Source organism: Oncorhynchus kisutch, linkage group LG3, assembly GCF_002021735.2.
Source record: "Oncorhynchus kisutch isolate 150728-3 linkage group LG3, Okis_V2, whole genome shotgun sequence".
NCBI lineage: Eukaryota > Metazoa > Chordata > Actinopteri > Salmoniformes > Salmonidae > Oncorhynchus > Oncorhynchus kisutch.
The window spans coordinates 61243236-61263310 of NC_034176.2; the positions used below are offsets into that span (position 1 = coordinate 61243236).

Consider the following 20075-nt stretch of genomic DNA (forward strand, 5'->3'; position numbering starts at 1 on the left):
TCTATCTATCTATCTATCTATCTATCTATCTATCTATCTATCTATCTATCTATCTATCTATCTATCTATCTATCTATCTATCTATCTATCTATCTATCTATCTATCTATCTATCTATCTATCTATCTATCTATCTATCTATTTAGCACACTGTGGACATGCTGCCTGGCTGCTAGTTAACACCTTTCTAAAAAGCAGATACTGTTTGCTTGTTAATCTACACAACAATCTTTCCCTCACTGAGCTAACCAAGATCTCCGTAGTGAATGTATTGTATGTATGTGAATGTATTTGTGTTGGTATGTGGTGTGTGGAATACATTCCATCCACAACCGTACAAGCCACCACCATGTCTGCAATTATAGTTAATAACCAGGCATGACTCCAGCTTGGCCCGCCCCCCTGTTGTCCTCCATATGTCCCTCTGCTCTGGGAATAAACAGGAGGGACAGAGAGACAGAGTGTGTGGGACAGACAGGAATGTGGGCCCTAGTCACCACCAAGTGGCACAGTCAGCACTCAGCACCGACACAGACAGACACAGGCACGCGCGTACACAGACACGCACACGCAGTGTCAGCAGGACTGCCCCTCCCTCCATCAGAACCGTCAGCACTGTCCCTGAAGGCCTCAGTGCCAAACGTTCCCTATTCCCTACTGTCACATTTGCTACATGTGTTATATATTGAACAGCTGGCATTGTGACTTCTGGACCCCAGCAGAGTAATGTGTTATGAATAATGACAGTTGTTCGGAAGGATGGACTTTGTCTCTCGCTTTCTCTGCTCTCGTCTCCATGACTGTGGGTTTGACAATGCAGGTAACAGGATCAGGCCAAAGACATCAGCCAGAGTGAAAAGCTCTGCGTGTTAGCCGCCCCGGGCCGGCAACATCTGTCAGGGAGTCTTATTTACCCCCCCCCCCCTCCCTCTGCTCCACGCCGCGCCACTCAGGGTAAACACTCGTGTGCCAGTTTTAATGAATCGCAAACGATGGCCATATGGACCAGCAGATCAGCCCAGCGCCAGGCAGGCGGCAGCAGACTAGGTTGGAAATCGGCAGGGTCCTACTCCCTTTATCTACCGAGCTTCAATCATCTCCACACCCACACACTAATGGAGGAATCACACACGGCTCAAGCACAGAAACCAGGTCGCTTTCTACACTGGCCAGCCATCCGGAGAATATTCTTTGTTTGTTTGGGTGGGTTTTGTTCTCGAAAGCCCGTACTTTCATCGCCATATGCTAGCTGATACCAGAAGTGAAAGCTGCTCAGAGGGATATACTGGAAAATAACCTGGGGATTCCTTGGCAGACTACTGGGAACAGGGAGGGTGTGTCTACGTAGGGTTTTGATGTGTTTACCTTGAGGAACGGAATGACAAAGGGACGCAGCGGGAAGTTGGTAGCCTCCTGGAGTTTGGAGTGGAACTCTTCTATGGTCAGGGTGGAATTCTGTCAAAAACCAGAGGAAAGGAGAGATTGGAACACTTGGAGAAGAAGCTTCACAGTATAACTAGGAGACAGACAGAGCTGGACATGGAGAGACAGAAAGAGATGTTGGACACAACTAAGTAAGTACCGTAGCTCCAGAAAAGTAGGAGAGCGAGTGGAAGAGATAGACAGACAAGGGGAGAGGGAGAGAGAAGAGGAGAAGAGGCGAGCAGGACTTACCACCAGGCCAAGCACCAGACTGCGGACCCGCTCTCCGATCTCGGGCGAGATGTCGTTGCCGAACTGCTGCAGCGTGGTGAGGAAGCGCTTGAGCTTGCAGAGCTGGCGGGCGCCGCAGGCCGGCGGCAGCTGCTGATTGGACAGGGAGGCGGTGGACGACATGGCGGGGCCGTTGCTGAAGCCGTTGGGTGTAGAGGGCGCCCCGTTGAGCGACGTGGGCGAGTGACTTGAGTGACTGCTCCCGTTCAGCACTGCAGGGAGAGAGAGGGAGAGAGGCCCTCCGTCAGTACCAGTCTGTTGTCCTCCTCCATCCTCCTCCTGTCCCTCTACCTCCTCCCCCCGGGCACCATGCGGTGTGAAACCGCCGGAGGACAGGGTCGACAAAGGTGGTGAAGGCACATGCATCCTTAAGGTTAAGGTGGAGAGCTCCAGGGCACACACTAAGGCTGGAACCAGGGAACACACTAAGGCTGAGACCAGGGAACACACTAAGGCTGGGACCAGGGAACACACTAAGGCTGGGACCAGGGAACACACTAAGGCTGAGACCAGGGAACACACTAAGGCTGGGACCAGGGAACACACTAAGGCTGGGACCAGGGAACACACTAAGGCTGGGACCAGGGAACACACTAAGGCTGAGACCAGGGAACACACTAAGGCTGGGACCAGGGAACACACTAAAGCTGAGACCAGGGAACACACTAAGGCTGGGACCAGGGAACACACTAAGGCTGGGACCAGGGAACACACTAAGGCTGAGGCCAGGGAACACACTAAGGCTGGGGCCAGGGAACACACTAAGGCTGAGGCCAGGGAACACACTAAGGCTGGGACCAGGGAACACACTAAAGCTGAGACCAGGGAACACACTAAGGCTGGGACCAGGGAACACACTAAGGCTGGGACCAGGGAACACACTAAGGCTGAGGACAGGGAACACACTAAGGCTGAGGCCAGGGAACACACTAAGACTGAGGCCAGGGCACACACTAAGGCTGAGGCCAGGGAACACACTAAGGCTGAGGCCAGGGCACACACTAAGGCTGAGGCCAGGGCACACACTAAGGCTGAGGCCAGGGAACACACTAAGGCTGAGGCCAGGGCACACACTAAGGCTGAGGCCAGGGAACACACTAAGGCTGAGGCCAGGGCACACACTAAGGCTGAGGCCAGGGCACACACTAAGACTGAGGCCAGGGCACACACTAAGGCTGAGGCCAGGGCACACACTAAGGCTGAGGCCAGGGCACACACTAAGGCTGAGGCCAGGGCACACACTAAGACTGAGGCCAGGGCACACACTAAGGCTGAGGCCAGGGCACACACTAAGGCTGAGGTCAGGGCACACACTAAGGCTGAGGCCAGGGAACACACTAAGGCTGAGGTCAGGGAACACACTAAGGCTGAGGCCAGGGCACACACTAAGGCTCAGGCCAGGGCACACACTAAGACTGAGGCCAGGGCACACACTAAGGCTGAGGCCAGGGCACACACTAAGGCTGAGGTCAGGGCACACACTAAGGCTGAGGCCAGGGAACACACTAAGGCTGAGGTCAGGGAACACACTAAGGCTGAGGCCAGGGCACACACTAAGGCTCAGGCCAGGGCACACACTAAGGCTCAGGCCAGGGCACACACTAAGGCTGGTTAAAGACACTTGGCTGCTAACATGTACTCTGCTGCTCCTGCTCTGCCTCGGCTCATACCAGTTTGAGTGAAGGCTCTGTGTGCAGTAACTTCAGCTGCCTCTCACAAGTGGGACCGTTTGACCCTCCCCCCTCTCTCCCAGTGGCCCTCCTCCCCTTCGCCAGTCTGTTTCTAACTTTCGCTCACCCACTCACTCAGTAGGACACAACTATAAGAGGAACGTGTTAAAGAGGTGCCAAAAATAGGCCTGTGGACTGTGTTAGTTTATTCCAATAGCAGGTGTGTTGCTAAATCAGTCCTTGCACATGTCCACCAGCTGAAAGTAGATTGGCAGCTTTCAGGTTCAGGGCACCCCCACCCCACACCGCCTCCCCACCCTGCCTGGCTGCCACACTCCTGCTCCACACCCCTCCACTACTCCCTCCGTTCCACGTTCCACCTTTCCCCTGCTTCATCTACTGAATGGTACATTACCCAATATTGGTGGGATATTCTTACACTCCATCCCTTGTCTTCAGTGACTGTCACAACAAGATGTATGTCTCAATCAGAATGAAATAATATTTGGATCTCATCATATAGTATACTATTCTGTTTCCTCTGATATTTCTGATATGGGTTGTGTTTGAGTGTTTATACACGGTGTATACTGCATACAGTGTATACAGCAGGTGTATCTCACTGATCATCCCTAAAGCCAACACCTCATTTGGCCGCCTTTCGTTCCAGGTCTCTGCTGCCTGTGACTGGAACGAATTGCAAAAATCGCTGAAGTTGGAGACTTTTATCTCCCTCACCAACTTTAAACATCTGCTATCTGAGCAGCTAACTGATCACTGCAGCTGTACATAGTCTATCAGTAAATAGCCCACCCAATTTACCTACCTCATCCCCATACTGTTTATATTTATTTACTTTTCTGCTCTTTTGCACACCAGTATCTCTACCTGTACAAGACCATCTGATCATTTATCACTCCAGTGTTAAATTCTGCAAAATTGTAATTATTCGCCTACCTCCTCATGCCTTTTGCACACAATGTATATAGACTCTTTTTTTTCTACTGTGTTATTGACTTGTTAATTGTTTACTCCATGTGTAACTCTGTGTTGTCTGTTCACACTGCTATGCTTTATCTTGGCCAGGTCGCAGTTGCAAATGAGAACTTGTTCTCAACTAGCCTACCTGGTTAAATAAAGGTGTTCTCAACTGGCCTACCTGGTTAAATAAAGGTGTTCTCAACTGGCCTACCTGGTTAAATAAAGGTGTTCTCAACTGGCCTACCTGGTTAAATAAAGGTGTTCTCAACTGGCCTACCTGGTTAAATAAAGGTGTTCTCAACTGGCCTACCTGGTTAAATAAAGGTGTTCTCAACTGGCCTACCTGGTTAAATAAAGGTGTTCTCAACTGGCCTACCTGGTTAAATAAAGGTGAAATAAAATACAAATAAATATATATATAATTCTGATGTTTTGATGATTTGTTTATTCTGGGTCTTGGGTGTATGTGGCTGAATTATTGAGATATTAAAGGATGTATGCATGTGTGAGTGAGTTTAATATGATATGATTTAAGCTTGGTGGGCGGTATACCATATATACCGTATACCAGGGTATTTTGAAATATTTAAACTATTTATTTGAGGCTTTTCAATACAATTTGAATATTTGTAGCTACTTTTGAAGTGAATACCTCTCGTCAACTTGTGCAATAAGTTAAGTGATAAAGCAGATGGCATTCTTCATTTCACCTGCCACATTATTTTACATTATAAGGCTACCCGTAGTTCCCCAGAACAGTGGAGCCAGCCATGTGTTCGTTTGAATTAGCACAATGTGAGAAAGTGGAGCAAGGTAAGTCCAGTGGTCGGGTTTTATATTGAAAGCCAACAGTGTTATTTTGAGTCATCAGGGATGTGCAACTATAGTGGGCCTTCACAGAAAATACACAAGTATAACACATTGCGGAGAAAATAGCTTCACTTTCATCAGATGACAACAGAAGTGCAATGCTATTTGGCTAGCAGCTAGCTACACAAGTAAATGAGCTTCCAATGTAAAAAAAAAATAAGTACATGGCCATCCTATTTCTAATGTTTATCATAGAAAGAATGTAGCCAGCTACATTTCCTAATGTTTTGTTGAGAGTTAATCTTGCATTTTACCAGAGAAAAGTAAGCTGCCGACACCGTGAAAAGCACCGGAGCAAAGTAGCTAGACATCAGTCAGAGTGCTGAATGCCCATGGTGAATTCTCATGGTGAATTCTCATGCTGAATGCCCATGGTGAATTCTCATGGTGAATTCTCATGGTGAATTCTCATGGTGAATTCTCATCTGAGTGGAGAAGTACAACTGAAGCATGAAATTAGTCTGTGTTTAAAAAAATGCAGCAAGATATTTCTTTCGCGTTTTATCTTTCTTTCCTGTGTGAAAAATGCAGAATTCTGCATTGACACGATCCCTAAGTTTAACTTGTAAGTGGCTAAACTAATAAGGTGACGGGGAATCATACTGTGTTAGCTTTCTGCCATGTTTGAGAAGTCAAAACACTTTGGATGAGTTATCTGTACAGCTTCCACCATCTTGATTTGCAGTACTGTTCTTCCTTAAGACAAGCATGCGTCGGAACTTTGTTCATTTGGACAATGTGTCTCGTCCACATTCGCTTGTAAATGTCCTAACTCACCAAAAATGATATTCGGTAGCGCCTACCTATATATGTATACATTTCTTAGCAGGATTGCCTGTCTCTGCAATTAGTTGATTTTCATTTTGCGCTCCTTAGCATATTTAGCTAGCAGCCTCCATTGAAATTCAATAATACTTGTGCTAATTTTGTTAGCATTCTGGTAATAGATGGCCAATGTTTTTTTTGGCGCCACCTTGTGTACTAAGCTAGTAATACCGTATATCCCGGTATGAGAGAAGGACGGTATGACCGTATATCCCGGTATGAGAGAAGGATGGTATGACTGTATATCCCGGTATGAGAGAAGGACGGTATGACCGTATATCCCGGTATGAGAGAAGGACGGTATGACCGTATATCCCGGTATGAGAGAAGGACGGTATGACCGTATATCCCGGTATGAGAGAAGGACGGTATGACCGTATATCCCGGTATGAGAGAAGGGCAGAGATGAGAGAAGGATGGTATGACGATCTGAGTACCACCCATCCCTAATATGTTTGAAAACATTTCAATCTGCAGGGAGTTTCATTTCTCCCCCAGTTTGTTGGAGTGCATATGGCAGTACGCCAACAGTGTGTGTTAGATGGTGTTTGAATATATGTTCCAGTATACAGTTCCTCTCATTTCTACCCTCGAATCTAATCTGTCCATTGGAGCCTGCTCAGTCGTGTGACCTGCCACTTGTGTTCTGGTTTTAGAGGGGAGAGCGAGCTACAGTGTTTTACAACAGGTGAAACAACACGGCCTGTCATTGTTATATAGGGGAGAAAGTGGTCTGTAGCCCGGCGAGCCTTGCAATGCCCCCTGTACCACTACAGCCAGGAAACAAGCCCCCACACAGACACACACACACTGAGACAATGCCACAGCCATTCTCACACATACTCCAAGACACTTGTTCCAAACGGGATTCTACCTGTACACACACAAGTGACTGAAGTCTTCGTCATTTGGAAGCTATCATCAAGAAACCCACAGCCAGGGCTATGGAGCCCAGCAGCAGCCTGTGGCAGCCTGTTTCCCCTGCAGCCCAGGCAGGTTCCCTTCCTAATAGCCTAACAGACGCAGAGGTAGAGCCGTGCCAATGACAGAGAAGAGCTGATGCAGCACTCCTACCAGCTCACTATTCTGTTCACATCCTGCCTGGCCCAATGAAGCACAAAACACCTTCAAGATAGATACATAGTACTACCTCAGGGAATTTACAAGGTTCTTTATAAAGTTACAAAGAGGATTCAGGCATTCAAGGGAAACACAGACATGGCAGCAACACAGAATAGTAGTTTATGCCAGGTAAAATATGATAGAAGTATTTTTGAAATTGAAAGATCACATGCGTACATATTTTAGAGTGCCTATTTGGGTGCAAAGTGCAAACAGAGAAATAATGAATTACAAAAATGCCTTACTTGACCTACTGGTGGTGGGTGTGAATGAAGCGTTGCGATTGGGTGCCTGGCTGACGGCCGGGGGTGGAGGTGGCATTGTGGGCGGAGTCAACCTGGGCTGGGTTTTGACATCAGCAGGTGAATCGGGCATTGTTCCAACCTTCTGTTCTGTGCTACCTGCAGGAGAGAGTGAGAGAGTGAGAGAGAGAGAGAGAAAGAAAGAAAGAAAGAAAGAAAGAAAGAAAGAAAGAAAGAAAGAAAGAAAGAAAGAAAGAAAGAAAGAAAGAAAGAAAGAAAGAAAGAAAGAAAGAAAGAAAGAAAGAGAAGGAGAGAGAAGGAGAGAGAGACAGTTACAAAGAGACAAACATGAAAGACACATCAGACACCAACAGTATATCTGCCCCCAGACGCAGACATCCAGGTACAGAACGAACACGATCAAAATCAGACCCAAACAAGCAATTTAATTCTCCTAAAAAAATCTTAATAGCAAAGTTGTATTTATTGATCAGTGTTGCTTCCATTATCTGACACCCACTCAAGACCCACTGATTTGTTATGAGAGAGAATGTATTGATGGCCAGGCTGTGAGGTCTTGTTTCTGCTGCAGAGACTCTGGCTGCGGTCCAAACACTTAAAAGACACATCCTATCCCCTCAGCCCTCAAATTAGTGGACACTTCTGATGACGTATCATGACGTCTGGCGAGTATACACTTGCAGGGCAAGGGGTGAGGGAGGAAGGAATGATTTTTAAATGGACCAGCCTTGGCAGGAAATTCGTCACTCGTTCATCCCGCGATGATTGTGCTTTCAGCCACCGGTGGCTCGTGGTTCCTTTATATGCACTACATTCAATTATGAGTACATGTCTACTTATATTAAATACATAATTGTTAATATAAGCCTACTGTATGATAGCTAGCCAATTAATTATCTAACAAACGTTAGCCTGCCTAGCTGGAACTTCTGAAGAAGGAAAATCTTTTATTCTACAATTTCCAAAAGATAACCAAACAAAAACAGATTTACTTTTGACGTAGTAGTAACATTTCTAACCTATTTGCATTGGGTTTTACTTACACTTGTATGTTGACTTCTCCGTTGATGTTGTTTTTAAGTTAAGTTTTCACAGACTTTTCTTAGCGGATGTACAACCGTCGCGAATTGAATTGTGGGGAGTTTCAGGCCCCGGATAATTGTACACTCGCAAAGCCGACTGAAAACGAGGGTTTACGTTGCAAACTTCCCTTGCTTGGCTAATCATTTGGACCACCCTCCAAGATGGCGACGGGGATTCCCCCAAGGGCATAAGGCGAGGGTAAGTGGACGATGGTGTGTCTTTTAAGTGTTTGGGCCGTAGCCTCTGTGGACGATGTCGTACTACAGTAGAGAGACAGAGATAGAGAGATGGGGGCTTGGAACGACACGCAAAACATTACAGCTCTTGGATAAAGTAACACCTGCTGGTCCACTCAGCTGCTGCTGACGGGACCCCCCGCCCCACCCCTCCGCCCCAGTCCCACTGACACTCCCCGCCTGTCCCCTCTCGTCCTCCATATGGACAGGCGCTTGACAGTCAGTGACAAGTGCAGCTGGATCTGCCGCTGTCCATCACAGAGACACTTCTACGAGGCTGAAACGAGGCCCACAGCAGGGACCAAACAAGGCAAGGTAGGGCTGCTCCGGTTGGGGACAGGTGGGACGGGATGGCCTGGAGCGGTCAGGTGGCATCGCCTTTTCCAGGAGATAGGACAAGGGCTGCTATTCCCCTGCCGTGCTCTGCCGCCTCCCACATACACAGGGACACACGAGCTCGTCACTGCCCAGTCCCCACACTGGCTCGTCACTGCCCAGTCCCCACACTGGCTCGTCACTGCCCAGTCCCCACACTGTCACTGCCCAGTCCCCACACTGGCTCGTCACTGCCCAGTCCCCACACTGGCTCGTCACTGCCCAGTCCCCACACTGGCTCGTCACTGCCCAGTCCCCACACTGGCTCGTCACTGCCCAGTCCCCACACTGGCTCGTCACTGCCCAGTCCCCACACTGGCTCGTCACTGCCCAGTCCCCACACTGGCTCGTCACTGCCCAGTCCCCACACTGGCTCGTCACTGCCCAGTCCCCACACTGGCTCGTCACTGCCCAGTCCCCACACTGTCTCGTCACTGCCCAGTCCCCACACTGTCACTGCCCAGTCCCCACACTGTCACTGCCCAGTCCCCACACTGTCACTGCCCAGTCCCCACACTGGCTCGTCACTGCCCAGTCCCCACACTGGCTCGTCACTGCCCAGTCCCCACACTGGCTCATCACTGCCCAGTCCCCACACTGGCTCGTCACTGCCCAGTCCCCACACTGGCTCGTCACTGCCCAGTCCCCACACTGGCTCGTCACTGCCCAGTCCCCACACTGTCACTGCCCAGTCCCCACACTGGCTCGTCACTGCCCAGTCCCCACACTGACTCATCACTGCCCAGTCCCCACACTGGCTCGTCACTGCCCAGTCCCCACACTGTCACTGCCCAGTCCCCACACTGGCTCGTCACTGCCCAGTCCCCACACTGGCTCGTCACTGCCCAGTCCCCACACTGGCTCGTCACTGCCCAGTCCCCACACTGACTCATCACTGCCCAGTCCCCACACTGGCTCGTCACTGCCCAGTCCCCACACTGTCACTGCCCAGTCCCCACACTGGCTCGTCACTGCCCAGTCCCCACACTGGCTCGTCACTGCCCAGTCCCCACACTGACTCGTCACTGCCCAGTCCCCACACTGGCTCGTCACTGCCCAGTCCCCACACTGGCTCGTCACTGCCCAGTCCCCACACTGACTCGTCACTGCCCAGTCCCCACACTGACTCGTCACTGCCCAGTCCCCACACTGACTCGTCACTGCCCAGTCCCCACACTGGCACTCTTTCTGCCTCCTACTACGACCACAACAACTCTTGTAGTTTCTTACGCAAAGCTGCAGAGAGAAGGCTGAAAATGTCAGTTATCTTTTTGATGTATTAAAAGGTCTATTGATTGCAATCTCAAATATATCATTTACACATAATCACATACTTTTTCATTCAAAATAATGTTTGTTCTTTGAAATAATATGGAACAAATGTAATAATCTTTCTAATATATTTTGCAGGGGTCATGCATACACATTATCCAGTGAGCATGATCAGCCCTGACTCAGTGTCGGAGTATTCAGTGTTAAATGCTCCATGGTAAACACTGAGTGTAACGGGAAGCAGCAGCCGTCAGAGGGATGTGGGTGGAATGAGATCCTTCTGCTACAAAAACATGAGCTGCCGAGTGTGATGGCTTTCACAGCCACGGAGAAGATAGCTTTACAGTGTGTGAGACCGTGTGCGCGCGCATATTCGAGTGCGTGTACCCACCGCTCTTATATACGTGTATATACCCTGCAAGCCCTGAACCCAGTATCTGCATTAGACCAGTACAGAGGCATGTGCTGAGGAGGAAGGTTTCAAGCCAGGCGTTCTCTATCAGCTGTCTTAGGGTTCACTCCACTGTTAACTCCACTCGGACAGCAGGATCATGTCGGGCACGCAGGGAGCAGCTCGCTTCATAGACCTACAGGCACCCCACTAGCATGTAGCTCTAGTACTCCTGGCCATTTTTGGAACAGACACCCACCCCAACCCACCCCACCCGCTAAGCTGCAGCCGCTGCCGCCCACCACTGTCAAGTGCAAAAATAACCAAACACATCGGGTGACTGCCAAACGAGCAACAGGAGGATAATTAGGTCTTGACCTCCAGGGAGAGCAGCTGCAGGATGGTAGCGGGGGGGGGGGGGGGGGGGGGGGGGGGGGGGGGGGGGGGGGGGGTGCAGGAGGGTGCAGGAGGGTGCAGGAGGGTGCCGCGGTCCTCAGGGTTAAAGTGTTTCTGGGGAGGCAGGGAGAAGTCACCTCTGCAGCCAGGACGGACAGCCAGGACGGACAGGCACATCTCCTTACTGCTCTTTCTCAGACTACTAAACTCAGATCTTCTGCTGCTGGCTACAGGCCCTCCCTCCCTCCCTCCACCAGTCTGGCTGAACTTTGTGTTTCACACCACAGACTCACAACTGTACCAGGGCTTGAGTTTCAAACAGCGCAACCAGACCCTGGGCCACTAAAGAACACAGCAGACACTCGGATTCACCTTTGGTCTCAAACTGAAATGCCAAATCACAGACATTCAGTTTAATTAGGTCCTTCCTGTTTGCTTTTTGAAGACTATTTTGCAGTAACCATTGCATATCCCAAAAGACAGTAGTTAACCAATGTGCTATATGTAAACTAAGTGAATGATTCTGAGTGACATAAATAAATATATCATAATATTGTGTTTAATTTGGGCTCTTTGGCATAAACAAAGTGCTCTACTTTTGGCCCTAGTAGTATGATATGACAAAACCATGCAGGGCACACTGTGTGTTCCAGAGCAATGGTTTACGAATGGAAACCTTCCACAGTATTTCTTCCACAGTTGGCATTCTCTTAAACTCTTCTCGTGCCTATTTCCATATTCGCAAGTAGGCTCCGATTTTCAAGTGTTATTCTAGATTCGAGAAGCTCCAATGGCCGTTGACAATGTGACTGTGGTCCCCGCAAACACAAGGGACGCTCGCCAGGCCACCGCTCCAATCCCCTAAACACAACAAAGTGTTGGAGTTGGAGCCCTGCTGAGCTGGTGGCTTCTGCCTGTGTGGCGGCAATGTCCCCACTCCCTGCCAGGGACAAATGTAAACAGGTACCCTGCCTGGCCCTCCCCTCCTGTCTGTCTGTCAGAGGAGGAGGAGGAGGAGGAGGAGGAAGGCAGCGCTCGTCCATCTTTCACCACACTCAACAAACAGTATTCCTGTTCAGGAGCTATTGTAGCTCTACTGACTGACTTCAACAACAACACAACTCAAGAGGACCGCACACAAAACTCTCTGCCTGGGTTCTTATTCCTTTAAAAAATGCTTGTCGGTTTATACTGCATGACGATCACTGATTGGTCATTTCACTTGAATCCCATAATGTACACGCACTTTATTTCCATGACGACTAAACAACTGAACAATCTTGACCCACCCTCTGTCTGTGATTTGATTGACACAGTGGACCTCTTTTGACATAAAGCATGCCTTAATCAGGGATCTTAATTGAATCCTTAAGGAGAGTTCCTCCACATGGCAAATGCTGCTATGGCTCCCGGGGGGTTCTGGGAGTGACCACGACCTGGCTGGGAGGGCCGAGACTTCTGGGGCGAGGGGAGGAGAGAGGGAGGAGTCCTGCCCTCCTGGCCTGTCTGCAACTACCGTGAGATTACTCACAGCTGTTTAATCTGACCAGCTAAAGGACGCACATACACACACACATGCACACACACACACACACGCACACGCACGCGCGCACACACACACGCACACGCACACACACACTGGATTTCACTGTTAATACATTAGAAAGTCTGGCCTCCCGGGTGGTGCAGTGGTCTAGGGCACTGCATCACAGCGCCAGCTGTTCCACCAGAGACACTGGGTTTGCTCCCAGGCTCTGTCGCAGCCGGCCGCGACCGGGAGGTCCGTGGTGCGACGCAAAATTGGCCTAGCGTCGTCGGGGTTAGGGAGGGTTGGCCGGTAGGGATATCCTTTTCTCATCGCGCACTAGCGACTCCTGTGGCGGGCCGGGTGCAGTGCACGCTAACCAGGTCGCCAGGTGCACGGTGTTTCCTCCGACACAATGGTTACGGTCGGCTTCCGGGATGGATGCGCGCTGTGTTAAGAAGCAGTCAGGTTGGGTTGTGTTTATGAGGACGCATGACTCTTGACCTTCATCTCTCCCGAGCCCGTCCGGGAGTTGTAGCGATGAGACAAGATAGTAGCTACTAACAATTGGATACCACGAAATTGGGGGGAAAACAATAAGGAAAAAAAAGACAGTCTGCCCCCCCCCCATCTGTGGCCTTCTGTGCTCCCATCGTGCTGAAGGACAGGAAGACTCGCCCCAAGGTGAGAAACAGAGAGGGAAAGACAGAGTGAGATGGAGAGACTAGTAAAGACAGAGAGAAACAGAGTTGAGGGTCCACACCTCAACAGACTTCCTGGGTAGAGCTGTCAATCCCCCAGCATGTCCACTTGACCACAGCGTGTATCCTGTTGCCTTCGCTGGTGTTTTCCTCTGTCTAATTAAGGAACCATGGCACCGGAGCACCACAGTGGATTCTGTTCAGGGGAGTGGTACAGGACGTTCTGATCCTTCCTCTTCTTCCTTCCACGCAGCCCTTTTATCTCCCACTCCAAGTGGATCTACACGGTAATCAATACAGAAAATAGATTTTTACCCAGGATACAATGCTGCTTCATAGACTCCCGGAGGATTTGGGAGCCCGGCGCCATCTCTGGCTTTAGCTGCAGCACACAGTGTGCAGTCAAAAGCTTTTGTTAATTATACTGTTGTCAGTCTCTCCTGTACACAGCTGTATGTTTCCCGTAATCACGACTAAAAATGGCTTCCAGGGAAGGAACGGTCAGTCAGCATTCGGTGTTCTAAAAAGGGTTTCAGTTCAGTCCTAGTGTGCTACAAACGAGAAGAAAAACGATTCAGTACGAGATCACACTCCAGTTTGTCATTCTGGAGCTATTTATGGGTCTCTTGATAGATTTCCAGGACATGTGCTTTCCCTAAAACCACCAAACACACAAGAAACCATCACGTCATGACAGGCCATGAAGAGCCTGGTTGGATGCTGGTAGTGTCTCTGTATTCACATGGCCTATCCTTCACCATTAGAACAGAGCTACTGTAACTGTGCCTTAGACACGGACAGACTCTGAGGTGATCTTCTCTTGCTCCTCTGTCGCTCTCCCTCTCTCCAAATGGGCTCCTCTCTGTGACACATACCCCGAAATCTCTCCCTCTCGCGCTCTCCCTTCCTCTGTAATTCCCCCAGTCTCCAGGAATGCTGTTGTTTTTAATTTCTCCCAGCTGCTCTGGCTCGGTGCCCGCCCGCCTCCCTTCCCACATCTGCTCCCCATCAGGCCGCTGAGTAGTCCACACAAACACAGGCCTCACATCAAAACATGGGGATTAGAGCCCTGCGCCTCGGCCCCAGGACGCCGCACCCAGGGGCCCCCGCACCCCTCTCCCTAGCCCCCCTCCAGACTCCCTATCCCCATCGCCCCTCTCCTGACCCAGGGATTGACAGAGACCCTGGGCCTGTATAGCCCCCTTAGCCTGGGAGTGAGTGGAGGCACCATAAAGAATAGACTAGGTCTGACGGGAGGGAGATGTTGGAGCAGAGGGATAGTGGGTTAGATAGAGATCAGACATGCTGTATGGAGGAGCCTGGCTGTGATGATGATGTAAATGTCCTACTGGCTGGGAGAACTCAGTCAACCTGTCTGAATGGCAGACAGCCCAGCCACCAATCTGTCTCTCTCCTCTCTCTCTCTCTCTCTCTCTCTCTCTCTCTCTCTCTCTCTCTCTCTCTCTCTCTCTCTCTCTCTCTCTCTGTGTGTCTGTGCCTGCATCTGTCTCTCTCTCTGTGTCTGTCTCTCTGTCTCTCTGTGTGTGTGTGTGTGTTAGAAACCAGACTTGGGATCATCTTGAGCTGATTTAGAGTTCAGAGGCTTTAGGATCACTAATGACATGGTGGGAGAGAGCCTTGGAGAGAGAACACCCCCAGCCCCATCCACAGAAATGTACAAGCACGGAACAAGCAGAAACAAATACAAACGTTACCCTGTTACTTGAGAATCACTGCGATGCTACACAGACTGGGCTGAACAAATATGTTTAGTAAAAACAAACATTCAGTGGGGAATAAATGTCTGTTTAAAAATCGAGAACTGAAAGGCCCAGGGAGAAAAGGCATGTGTGTGAACGTTTCTGTGTGAATGTGTGTGTGTGTGTGTGTGTGTGTGTGTGTGTGTGTGTGTGTGTGTGTGTGTGTGTGTGTGTGTGGAATGAAAGATAGACAACATAGGAAAAGTTAGACTGAGCGACGGCAGGAGTCTCACAGCGCATACAGTAATAACTCACAGAATATATGTTAAAACCATTTAGGGTGTGGCGGCAGTGCAGTGGTGACCCATGTGGTGTGTAATGGCTGAGACCCCAGCTGTGTGGAGGAGGAGGAGGAGGAGGAGGGAGGTCGTCAGACACTCCATTCATCCATATGAGGAGGAGGAGAGGAGAGAGGGATGAGGCCAGACACACTGGTTCCTGGGCTGACCTAGTTACCACTGAGTTACTGGGCAGAGGACATGAGCTGGCCAGGACAGACCAGGACAGACCAGGAAAGGGTCAGTGTAAAACGGTCTAATACACAGGAGAGATCCGCTCTCTCCTCGTCTGCACCAGTCAGAGACAGCGGATACAGTACTCAGATGTCTGAGACATGAGGCATGAGGCATGGCCTGGGAGAAAGGTAGAACAACATGGAAAACAAGGAACCAATACTGCTACTCCCTACTCCCTACTCTCTACTCTCTACTCCCTATTCTCTACTCTCTACTCCCTACTCCCTACTCCCTACTCTCTTACTCCCTACTCTCTACTCTCTACTCCCTACTCTCTACTCTCTAATCCCTACTCTCTACTCCCTACTCCCTACTCCCTACTCCCTACTCTCTACTCCCTACTCACTACTCTCTACTCCATACTCCCTACTCCCTACTCTCTACTCCCTACTCTCTTACTCCCTACTCTCTACTCCCTACTCTCTACTCCCTACTCTCTACTCCCTACTCTCTACTCCCTACTCCCTACTCTCTACTCTCTACTCCCTACTCCCTACTCCCTACTCTCTACTCTCTACTCCCTACTCTCTACTCCCTATTCCCTACTCTCTACTCCCTACTCCCTACTCCCTACTCTCTACTACTCCCTACTCCCTACTCTCTACTTCTCTGTTTATGTTTAAATAGGTCTCTGAATTGTTCAGTGCACCAGTGTGTATTCCCTTACGTCTTTGTGTTTATTCATTTACTGACTACATTACTGTTTATTCCTCCACCTCTCTCCATTCCCCCTCTGTTTGCTGTTTCTGGGTAATGTGATGTTATTGGCGGTCTGGTGGAAAAGCCAGCTCTTGATTTGAACTGTGAATGCGACTTCAGGATGATGGTGATGAAAACGTCCTGACGAGGGACCTGCGTTTCAGAGTCGGCTTCCTTCCCACCCAACACAACAGCACTTGTGAGACAAGTTTCGGTTCCCTGCCTCTCCGCACTTTTGTGTGCTTGTCATGTGGCGCTGACGGCAGTGATGACTGTTATTGATATAATTGTATTGAAGTCTAGCGGCCATCTGTTCTCTTCAGGGAGGACGTCCCTCGGCAGTGAAGTGGTTACATGCAGCATATCGCTACTCACAGGGAAAAAACGTCATTTTCACATTTTCCCAATGGCTGCTAATAAAATCCAGATGTTCCATGGAGCTCTGTCTCCCTGTCTCCTTCTCCCCCCCTCCCTCCCTGTCTCCTTCTCCCCCCCTCCCTCCCTGTCTCCTTCTCCCCCCCTCCCTCCCTGTCTCCTTCTCCCCCCCTCCCTCCCTGTCTCCTTCTCCCCCCCCCTCCCTGTCTCCTTCACCCCCCCCCTCCCTCCCTGTCTCCTTCTCCCCCCATCCCTCCCTGTCTCCTTCTCCCCCATCCCTCCCTGTCTCAGTCTCCCCCCCTCCCTCCCTGTCTTCCTTCTCCCCTCCATCCCTCCCTGTCTCCTTCTCCCCCATCCCTCCCTGTCTCCTTCTCCCCCATCCCTCCCTGTCTCCTTCTCTCCCCCCCTCCCTCCCTCCCTGTCTCCTTCTCCCCCCATCCCTCCTGTCTCCTTCTCCCCCCCCATCCCTCCTGTCTCCTTTTCCCCCCTCCCTTCCTCCCTCCCCTTCCTCTCTCATTCTCTTCCCTCCCTCTCTCATTCTCTTCCCTCCCTCTCTCCTTTTCCTCCCTCCCTCCCTCCCCCCCTCTCCTTCTCCTCCCCTCCTCTCTCCTTCTCCTCCCCCCCTCCCCCTTTTTCCTCCCTCCCTCTCTCCTTTTCCTCCCTCCCTCCCTTCCTCTCTCCTTCTCCTCCTTCCCTCCCCAGCCGCTAACCCAGAGCCATTCCTAAATAAAGGAAAGTATTTGTGACATTCTGCCGAGGCGGGCCATGCCAAGAACAACTCCCCGGCCTGGCCCATCTGGAGTGTGTTAGGACGGCACTGGGCACTGGCACCGGCCCGAGACACAGAGACGAGTGTGCGGCCACTCTGGGGGAATCACACAAATACACACATACCAACAAGAACGAACTGGCCCGTTGTTGGGATCCGTCGACATCCTAATTTGAACAAAAAATATGGCCTCTGCAGTTTGCTTCTACTCATACTGGCAACACAACCAAAGGGAAGAAAAGCTGGACTTCCAATCGTACCAGACAAGTCCACAGCTGTGTGCTCACCAGCAGCTAAGCCATCATTTCTCAGGTGGACTTGTTGCTGTGTTGTTTGTATTCCTGCTGTTGCGGTTCTATCAGACCCAGTCAGTAGGGGACCGCGCTCAGAGTGTGTGGGGCTGGCTGGCTGGCAAGAGGCTCCAGGCCCACTGTAAAAAGCTCACACCTGAACATCAATAACTGTCATCTCCACCACCTGGGGACCCGCCAGCGCCACGGGCACACAGCCGTCACCAGCACATCTGCCAACACTGAGAGAGAGGGAGGGAGGGAGGACACAGAGCAGATCAGAGAAGAGAGTGTGGGGGAAGGTACAGGGATATATAAAGTACACTATAAAGACATAGAAAGAGAGAGAGATGAAGAGAGGTGGAGAGGAAAGGGTTGGGTAGAGGGAGGGGAAGCAAAAAAGAAGACATGGAACAGGAGAGAGAGAGATGCAGGGAGGAGAGGGGGACTTATTTGGCCCAGTTCCTCAGAACAGTTCTCTTCCTTTGCTCCTTCTCACAGGAGGCAGCCTCAGCCTCTCTCTCTGTGTCTCTCTCTCTGCCTGTGACTCTCTCTCTCTCTGCCTGTGACTCTCTCTCTGTGTGGCTCTCTCTCTCTCTCTGTGACTCTCTGTCTGTGTCTCTCTCTCTGTCTCAACATCGGTGACTCTCTCTCTCTCTCCCTGTGTCTCTCTCTGTCTCTCTCTCTGTCTGTGTCTCTCTCTCTGTCTGTGTCTTTCTCTCTCTGTCTGTGACTCTCTCTGTCTGTGACTCTCTCTCTCTCTGTGTCTCTCTTTGTCCGTGACTCTCTCGCTATGTCTCTCTCTGTGACTCTCTCTCTGTCTGTGACTCTCTCTCTCTCTCTCTCTCTCTGTGTCTCTCTGTGTGTCTCTCTCTCTCTGTGACTCTCTCTCTCTCTCTCTGTCTCACTCTCTCTCTCTCTCTGTGTGTCTCTCTCTCTCTCTCTCTCTGTGTGTCTCTCTCTCTGTGACTCTCTCTCTGTGTCTCTCTCTCGCTCTGTGTCTGTCTCACTCACTCACTCTCTCACTCTCTCTGTTTCTCCCCAAATTAAGTTGATACTTAATACCTTTCCAGAACAACTTAGAATAAAATTGTTTATTTATGTTATGATTAAGATTTATGACAATTTCATGACCGTTGCCTAACTTTGGCCTATTTAACAGTAACGGTAATGGCCTTGCTTTCCCCTAAACACCCATACTATTCAAATTATGGTGGAAAACCGTGCCAAAAATTACCCTCGATCGGAATCTGTTTATACTGTGCACTTACACAAACAAGCTCCCCTATCAAAACACCTGCAGCTTCAACGAACACCAATTAGCTCATCAGGCTTTTAATTACTCTGTTAATTGCATACAGGCAGCATGAAGGGTGGATTGGGAATAGGGCGAGGAGCTCTCCTGAGGACCCGCCTTGACAATCCTGACAAAAACAAAGAAGAACTTTGCCAATGACAACATTGACGCTCCGGCTGCTGTTAACAGCCTGGATGCCTCGTCGTCATCGTCCCATCAACCATCTGCCACAGGGCTGTGTGACATCACTTCCTGTACAGGACTCTAGCATTTCCTGCCTCTCTGACTGAGCCAAACTGGGAGCAGAGAGCAGGGAGAGGGAGAGAGAAAGAGAGAGAGAGATGTAGTGAGAGTGTGAGTCCATCTGCGAGCTGTACATCTGGGTTAGTTCAGATTGGTCATGGGGAAGGGGAAGGGTGAGTGAGCGTGGGAATATTCCTCACATAAGTGTGGGCATGAGGGCCATTGTCTCTATGGGAGAGTTAAAGAAGAGGTCCGTACTGTCCAGTGATCTGCTCTCAGTCTGTCATAGAGCACCACCATCCTCTTATCTGTCCAGACCTTCACACTCAGAGCGATGTCAGTGAGATTCCATGGGAAACGGTTGCGTCAGGTACCAATATAGATGGGTTTCCCCTGGGCCTTGTGTACTCTGTTTGGCTGTTATGAATGATGCCTTCAGAGCCCTCATAATGCTCGCTCTCTCAGCTCCCAGATGCACCTCACTATGTGGAGAGGCCATATCCCCATGATCGTCTGTCTTGCCTTCCTTCCCCAATCCCAGCCTGAGCCCACAGCCCCCATCAGCCCCCTTCCAGACGCCTTTAAAGTCATGGTGGAGAGGAATGTGTGTGAACACTTAATAACAGTCAGTGTTACTCTCTCTCTTTCTTTCTCTCTCTCTCTCTCTCTCTCTCCTCTCTCTCTCTCTCTCTCTCTCTCTCTCTC

General features: G+C 50.2%; 1 protein-coding gene across 11 annotated transcripts in view; it reads right to left on the minus strand.

Annotated features, from left to right (window-relative positions):
• Positions 1 to 20075, minus strand: part of cbfa2t3 (CBFA2/RUNX1 partner transcriptional co-repressor 3) — a 60049-nt gene that overhangs the window by 21087 nt on the left and 18887 nt on the right. For 8 of the 11 annotated variants that reach the window (XM_031809872.1, XM_031809844.1, XM_031809878.1 and 5 more), the window contains 3 exons: positions 7426 to 7581; positions 1674 to 1924; positions 1365 to 1454 (listed from right to left, as the gene is read on the minus strand). In XM_031809872.1, coding sequence (XP_031665732.1) covers positions 1365 to 1454; positions 1674 to 1924; positions 7426 to 7581 — 497 coding nt within the window. The remainder of the gene's footprint in view (positions 1 to 1364; positions 1455 to 1673; positions 1925 to 7425; positions 7582 to 20075) is intronic. The other 3 variants (XM_031809851.1, XM_031809882.1, XM_031809864.1) reach the window with 1 other exon arrangement.